Source organism: Pelodiscus sinensis, chromosome 2, assembly GCF_049634645.1.
Source record: "Pelodiscus sinensis isolate JC-2024 chromosome 2, ASM4963464v1, whole genome shotgun sequence".
NCBI classification, from domain to species: domain Eukaryota; kingdom Metazoa; phylum Chordata; order Testudines; family Trionychidae; genus Pelodiscus; species Pelodiscus sinensis.
In genome coordinates, this window is record NC_134712.1 from 206264497 (window position 1) to 206273074 (window position 8578).

The window sequence follows — 8578 nt, forward strand, 5'->3', positions numbered from 1 at the left end:
ACAGAAAACCTCAAATACTGGACTGTCTGGTTCAAAACTGGACACCTGTCAATCCTAGACAGGTTTATTAATTTCTTCATTAATTAACCCATCTAGCTGTAATCAAAGCCAAGTGGCTGCACATATAGATCTCAATTTGAGCACATTGATATTTGATCAGATAAGATTACATTTAGAATAAATCCTGAAATACACCAGGTTAAGAAATAATCAAGCCCTGTTACTCAAGCATATGAAGCTAATACAGCTCAAACTTTCAGTAAGTGAAATGAGGAAAATATTTTGCCTTGGAGCTTTGAAAACTGTATTATGTTGTAGTCAGAAGATAAAACAAAGAAAATATTCTGGAACGACAAAGTACCTGGGATCTGAGTTTTCATGGACAGCCAAAATGCAAAAGTGCAATAAAAAAACCCAAGCTCATTTAAATCCTTATGGAAAGAAGCATTTAACCATTTCAGAGATTTATGGTTAGGAAAAGTTTAAAAAATTCCCCAAAGAAAGTTAATGAACATCAGATCTATCTGCATCACAGTTATGTAACTAAAGACAAACCCTGAAACAAAGATGGGTATGGCTTAAGAAAAAAAAATTTTTTTAAAGGAGTTAGGCACCTACATAAGTTTGAGGAACTGTGTCTTTGTGACTAAGGGTGGGATACATAAGAGTGCCTATGTAACTGAGACTAGTAAGTCTTATTTTCTTTAAGCACTTTTCAAAAATCTCCTCCCCTCTCCCAAGTTAAAGACAAGCTGGTACTTCATTCTGATTAATCAAAAATGTCAATTTGGGGACTATAATGATTACAGGACTAAGCCAACATTGGCTGCAAGATTTAGCAATTCTTTGCTTTCTGTGCATATAGTGACATTCATTGACCAGATGTAATGAACACAATAGTGCAGGAATCCAATGCACCATAATTACGACCAACACATTGATCATGTTTGGCTGGAAGGATGAAAATATCCAGTTATTTCTGGGTTTGGAGGGCCTGGAGGAGAGGGAGTTTTCATTTTTTTCCATCATTTGGGAATGTATTCTAAATCCTTAATTATCTGGGCCTCTTATAATATAACCAGGTTGGCTTTTAATCAAACTACAGATCAAGGGAGCCAATTTGCTCACTATGTGAGACCACAATTTTAAGATAAGTTAGTGTCAGCTTAGTCAGGTTATTTTTATTGCGCTATTCCATTCACAGATAAATTCTATTAGATCTAACAGATAAGTCTCTTGTGCATATGTACTACCCGGGCAGCATATTATTTAAAGAGGGAATATGAATCTAATCAGTGATATCTTACTGAACACCACCATCCCTACCAACACAAATTGAAAGATGCAGCTCAAGTTACTCAGATATAGTTATTTATGCCCTCTTCCTCCATACGCACCCATTCTTTTGTACACCAGTAGCCTTTTCTACTTGTAATATTCCATTAATGTGCTTATAATAAGGGAGGATTCTCAAAGGCAAACATGGCATTAAGTGCCAAACTCCCATTGAAAGTCAAGGAATTTAAGCACATAACTACTGTTTGGGCCTTTGAAGATCTCCCCAAGGTCTTCTGTTGCTATTAACATGGATTCTGTTTAGCTATACCTCAAGAGAACATTTCCTGTTGTCAAGAAACTCAAAAAGATTGGGGGGGGAGGGTAGGGAGGCTGCTAAAACCTAACTACACAATGCTGTCCAACGTTCAAATAGCATAGGTCTAGCTCATGGGTTCCCAAACGGGGGTGTGTGGGGGGGTTTGAAGAAATTCCAGGGGGGGCATGAGGCGACCCAGGCCTTCCCCCATCAATTGCACCCCCAAGTTTTGCTACTATTTTTGTTTTTGGGCCCGATCAGTTCCTTCCTTTTTTTTTTTTTTTTTGCTCAACAAGTTTTGCTGCTATTTTTTTGGGAGGGGGGGATGAGGGTTTCTCAAAAATCAAAAAGGGGACGTGATGCCGAAAAGTTTGGGAATCACTGGTCTAGCTCCTTTTTTGCAAATGAGGTTGTCTTGAGCATATGGGTGTCAGCACATTTGTCAGTAGGGTGACAAGCTTTTACAAGAAAAGCTGAAAAAGGATTTACACGTTCATCTGTTTTCCATTTTAATAGAAAATAATTTCTCTACTCTTCCACAGCATCATCTCAATGCAAACAGTACTGATTTCCTACACTTGTTGATGTGTGACATTCAGAACACAAATGGTTAGTTGTGAATTAGTTCTAAACAGAATTTAGAATGTCAATTCTTATTGAAATTTTAAGCCATAAAGATGCAGAAAAAGTTTTCTACCTTTAACAGTAAAGGTCTCAGAGGTGGAGCCTTATAAGTTATTGTTGCTGAAACAGTCAAGGAGTCCGGTTACACTGTAAAGACTAACAAATTAATTAGGGCACAAGCTTTAAGGGGTCACCTTGTTGTTTTTGCTTTGACAGGGAAGTGTCTACTACACTTTGGCCACCCTATCACACCTATCTCATCTGAAGTGAGGTTTACCCACAAAAGCTCATGATTTTATATACATCTATTAGTTGGTTTCTAAGGTGCCATGGGACTATTGTTGTTTTTAAAGATAAAGATTAGCACAGCTACCCCTGAGACTTTTAATGATAGATGAAGTAATACAAAAACAGAGTTAGCTGTTAAAGGTGTTAATTCCATACTTACAACATCTGGACTTGAAGCATAGAGGAATATCTGCCAAAATGCCCTCCCATCTAACTAGAGTAGGGCAAAAACTGTGGCAAATAGTATGTTTGCCAAAAATGCATTTGGGGGGACACCAAAACTACTTGTAAATTTGGATTAAATTCAGAAAATAATTACATCCCCAAAAATGGATTTTTTATTTGATATGTTGAAACTTCTTGTTTGACCCAAATAACTTAAATAAGTTTTTCATCTTGGTGTGAAACAATATAAACAAACATGGCATGCTTGGTTCAGAACACGCCAGGTTTTTTACTTCAAAAGTCAATTATTCATTGAGCTCTTAGGATACTTCTAGTACAGATTTCTGTGGTCCAATGCCTTATGCAGACACCACATCTCATTTTCGATTGGATAACATTTAACCTGCGTGGGTCCAATATGATTTCCACAAACATCTGAATGTGGAACAGAAACTCCACTCCTTTGCTCTGGAATTTCCTCCAAAAGGAGTCAGAGATCCAGCATATCCCCCAAACCAGGTGGATAATGGTATTTTTAAATGATGATGATGAAGTTATGGTATTTTTGCCTTATATGCAGTCATTGCAAATGAAGCTGCAAAAACATCAACTTTCTATTAATTCTGGGGAACAGTATTAAAACTGATTTTATCAGTCTATGTTTAGCTGTGTCTGAATTTGAGATTGTGGAAAACACAGCAAATGTGTTCATACCGATGCACAAATAAATGGAAAACACAAATGACCCTGTGGTGGCCAAAATGGAAAAGTTTCAATACACTAGACATACATGGACACATACATGCCAGGTTTCATTCCAGCCTAGTCATGTTAGGCTCCTATTTTCCTTCTAAACACTTTGCTGGAAGTCAATGGAAATGGAGTTGACAGACATGAATCCCAGCAGTTCCAGTTGCTGGAAGAAGAAATGGTGCTTGAATTGCAGACTTGCTAACATGGAGAGGGGAGAATCTGGGTAAGAGACATCTAGCTACATCCCGTTCCTTCTAAATGTTTTCCAGCCATGTGCAGAATAAATTTTTATGTGCACCACCCATAGAAACACATGCTGCCTGCTGTGGGCACTGTGGATGCTCTGCTACTCAGATAGGTGGCATTTGAATCTCTGGTAGGTGGCCACCAAGCACTCAGTTTACAGAAACACTCTCCACATCCTGTTGAGTTTTGCACCCAAGCTCCTCCAAATTGTACCATTAAAATAGAAACCAACTCTACAGACTATTCCAGTCCTTCACACATCCCAGTGCAGCAGCTTTGCAAATCTCACCTTCACCTCCCACCCATAGAGTCCAACATGCTAGCCACATGTGGCTATTTGGCTGGTTGAGTGTGCCTAGACCACTACAGAACTAACCACTATAGTGGCTACTGCTTCAGCACCGACTAGACCCCACAGCCCTATATCCTGCATTTTGGATGAAAGCCTGCCCACACTGACATCAGGGGCGTAGCAAGAGAGTGGATGGGGGGCAGTTGCCCCCGAGCGCCAAGTTAGGGAGGGTGCCAGGCTGGGGTGGGACCGGAGCACATGCCACACAGGCTTACATGACACACAGAGCAGCAAGCCAAGAGCTGGATCACATGTTGCCTCCCTGTACATACTGGGAGCTGAGGCAGCTGGGCCAGGAGACAGGAGTGGCCACTTTAAAGGCAGGATTACCTTACCCGGCCCACACCTCCAGTGCCTGGCTCTGCAGGAGGGGGATTTGGTTGTGGGGGGGCACTGGGGTTGCCTGCTCTGGGGGAGAGGTGGTTGCACTGGGATTGGGGGGGCGGGGGTTGGGTGCTTGGCTCTGGAGGAGAGGTGGAAGCATTGGGATGGGGGGGGTGGGGTGCCTGGCTCTGGGGGAGGGGTGGGAGCATTGTGGTACTTTTTTTTTAAAATGGTACTTTTTAAACAAAAAGGAAAAAACTTAAAAACCAATAGTCTAGTAGCACTTTAAAGACTAACAAAATACAATTGGTCCCCAACTTACAAATGAGTTACGTTCCAAACACTTGGTTGTAACTCGATCTGTTCGTAAGTCGGACCCCATTCATTTAAATGTGACCACGCTGTTCGTAAGTGCAGATCATGTTCATAACTCGGGGACTGGCTGTAATGCGCTTAATGGGAGGTTGTTCATAAGGACGAACGGTTATAAGTCAATGCGTTTGTAACTTGGGAACCACATGTATGTAGACTGTATCAATGTTTTGTGGGCAAAACCCACTTCCACCCACAAAAGCTCATTAACACAACATATACATGGTATCATCTTTAAAGTGCTACCAGACTATTTGTTGTTTTTTAAGTTTATCCTGTTACAGACTAACTCAGCAACCCCTCTGAAGCTAAAAAAAAAAAAAAGGTTGAGAAACACTGCTCTGTACCATTCCTTTTGGCCTCTCTGTTTCCTTTCTCCTTTGGCCAGTTGGGCAGGCAGGAGTTTTGGTAAATATATATCAGACGTGCACACAGTGCCCACTCTACCTCAGCTGGTGCTTGATAATCAGGGACTTAATTCTAAAGGAGTTGACATTACTGAGGTGACAGATTCCATTCCCCTCCCCCCACGTTTTGTTGTGGATTTTCCAAAGAAAATGCTGGTGTTTCTATAGGTCACCTACATCTTCCAGTCCTAGCAGAGACTTGGGATTAACATGGCTTTCTCAATTAAAAGTCTTATACATGTTTGAATGTTTTGTTTGTGAACACCTGGCAAGGCAGTCTGCTCAAGGCAAGGCTGGCCTTGAATCTTGACATCTATGGCTTCAGTTGAGTGGCTTGTGTGAAATTTGGACGAGCAGCTCAGAGAGACACCTTTCTCCTTTACTTAAGGATAGGATATCATAGCAGCCTGAAGGAAAAAGTCCTCATGGCAGACAGAAAGCCACACTTGGTGTAACTTCAGCATTAGGCTACTTATTGCTTCAAGTGCCTTCAAGAAAGTCAGCGTAATTCTCATGTTGTGTGTTAGTTTTATTTAAAAGTTTATCTGAGTGTTATTTTAACAGGTAAATTAACCTCTCACATTCATAACACAAGGGCTGTGTCTACACTGCACCCCTTTTCCGAAAAAGGGATGCAGATTAGACACATCGTTATTGCAAATGAAGCGGGGATTTAAATATCCCCTGCTTCATTTGTATAAACATGGCTGCCGCTTTTTTCCGGCTCGGGGCTTTGCCGGAAAAAAGCGCCAGTCTAGACGGGGATCTTTCGGAAAATAAAGACTTTTCCGAAAGATCCCTTATTCCCAGGAATCTTTTGGAAAAGTCTTTATTTTCCGAAGATCCCCGTCTAGACTGGCGCTTTTTTCCGGCAAAGCCCCAAGCCGGAAAAAAGTGGCAGCAATGTTTATACAAATGAAGTGGGGGATATTTAAATCCCCGCTTCATTTGCAATAACGATGTGTCTAATCTGCATCCCTTTTCTGGAAAAGGGGTTCAGTGTATACACAGCCAAGTAGTTTATCGCTGTGTGATAATATGAAAAACAATTAGGTTAACTAGGTAAGTAACTAGGCAGTTAGGAAGCATTACAGATTGCTTACAATAAATTTGATATGCTCAAAATCTTTTTTACCTTTTATTCATTAAGCAATGAGTTACTCATTTGCTATAACAGTGGTTTTAAATGTTTGATTGAAACAGTGATGAAATTCAAGCTTAGGCTATATAACATTTATTTATCTTGTGTTTTATAAAACACATTTTTAAAATGACTTTTTTTATATAAAAGACATGAACCTAATGATAACAGGATAGGGAACAAATTAAAGAGAAAAATGATTTAACAATGTAAACCACAACAACTTTATAATTTATATTTGTTTGTTGTTAGTCAAATAAGTAATTCATTAAACAATAAATATCCTAAGAGGTAGATTATTTACAGTGGTGTAGTCAGGAGAACACAAGGGGGAGGGGGAAGTTGCCCCCAGGGTGCTATGCTAGTGGGGCACCAATTTAATTCCCCTCCACTCCCCCTGTCATCCCTCTGCTCGCCTGCCCCTCTCCTGCCTGCCACCGCCGGCTGGAGCTGCCTCTTCCCGGAATCTGAGCCCCCAGCCTGAACCTCCTCCACTTCTGCCAGAGGGTTAGTGCAGGCGGGGCCCAACCCCAAACTGGAGGGGGTGGAGTAAGATGCAGCACAAGTTTCCCCCTCCTCCAGGGTTGGGCTCAGCCATGTACCAGATTCGGGGCCCTTCCACATGCAAGCAGTGGCGTGGGGGGGGGGCACAAATTTTGCATTCACCCCCGGGGTGCATAACACCCTCACTATGTCTCCGATTGACATTGAGGGCAAAACTCTGGTTGACTTCCAGGAAGCCAAGATTTCACTTTTAGATTCTGCTAGATCCAACCAACCTTTCATCTTTCCCCCTCTCCCACTTCCCAGGTTATACTCCAGAAATAGCAAATTCAAAGCAATCTGGGTCCCAAGATATGCTAGCCCAACTGCATCACAACCAGCCAGACCTGGCACAAGCTGGATCCTGCTTGGTGTTTGTCCAGGTCCCATTACTTAAGAAGAACATATGTTTAGCTTCTCCAGCTCCACCTTATTTACACTTTGTTGCGCCCCAAACACAACAACCTTAGATCAGCTGGCATATGGCGACTGCCAAGTTCTGGTCACAAATCTAGAAAGTATATTATCGAACTAGCCAGCAACAAGTGTTACTTTTGCTGCTTCCCCAAAGCCAGATCTGCATCCCGATTAGCCGGGCACAAGCCAGCTGCCCAGCCCGTTCTCTGGCACCTGGCTGCTGCTGGAGCCAGTTAGCGCTGGGCAGCACACACCTGAGTTCCAGCATCTATGCCACGCACAAATGCCCCTTCCCCTCATCCAATTCTCGCAAGCGTCTGCTAGGAGACTTCACAGCTGAGCGCGCGCGGGGCATTTAAGTGCCCTGCAGCTGAGAGCCAGGGCGAGGCTGATCGAAAGGGCGATCTCTGTCACAAGGAAGAGTCCGCTCCACACCCGCTTACCTAGCCAGTAGTGCAGCTTGTAGAAGGTGCCACTGCGCAGCTTCAGGGTGTGGAGCACCAGGTAGGCATCCCCCACGTAGAAATTGCCGTGCAAGTTCTCGGGCACCGGCACCAGGTCCAGCTGCTCGATCCTCCAGATCTGCAGGCCACTCTTCTGGCCGGCGCTGGCGAACTCCTTGTGGTACAGCTCGGGGGCCATGCTGCGGCAGGCGGCGCCACGCGGGGAGAGAGGCAGCAGGGGCCACGGCGCGCGGGACTCCGAGGGCCACAGAAGTTTCGCTCCCACTCAGCGCCGGAGCCACAGCTGGCGGGCAGGTAGCGCCCCAGCCTTTATAACGCGAAGCCGATTGGCTCACAGCCTCTCAAGGGGCGGGGCCTGGAGCTGCGGGTGCAGCGCTTCACAGCGCGCCTGGGCCAGGGGGCGGTCAAAGGCTGCTTGTGCTGGAGAACGGGCGGGACTCTGAGGAGCGAGCGAGTTTCCAAGGGCTGACCCTGCTCTGCGCGCAGCCTGCCTCAGAGCCTGGCCCGGGCTAGGCTGGGAACCGAGGGGCTTGCGCTTCCTGGGGGTTTTAGGGAGGGGCTGTTGCTACATTTGGTAGGAGAACCAGAAGTCCTGTGGCACCTTAGACTAACACAGTGTTTCTCAACCAGTGGTACCAGTACCCTCAGGCTGTGTCTAGACTGGCCAGTTTTTCCAGAAAATCAGCTGCTTTTCTGGAAAAACTTGCCAGCTATCTACACTGGTGGCTTCAATTTCCGCAAAAGCACTGACTTCCTACTGTAAGAAATCAGTGCTTCTTGCGGAAATACTATGCTGCTCCGGTTCAGCCAAAAGTCCCTTTTGCGCAAAACTTTTGCACAAAAGGACCAGTGTAGACAGCTGAGATTTGTTTTCCGCAACAAAGCCCC

At 44.0% G+C, this 8578-nt stretch overlaps 1 protein-coding gene across 1 annotated transcript in view; it reads right to left on the reverse strand.

Moving 5' to 3' along the window:
* SCIN (scinderin) overlaps positions 1 to 8008 on the reverse strand; it is a 103404-nt gene extending 95396 nt beyond the window's left edge. The window contains exon 1 of the mRNA XM_006114524.4: positions 7670 to 8008. Coding sequence (XP_006114586.2) covers positions 7670 to 7868 — 199 coding nt within the window. The 5' untranslated portion in view covers positions 7869 to 8008. The remainder of the gene's footprint in view (positions 1 to 7669) is intronic.
* Between the last annotated feature and the right edge of the window lie 570 nt (positions 8009 to 8578).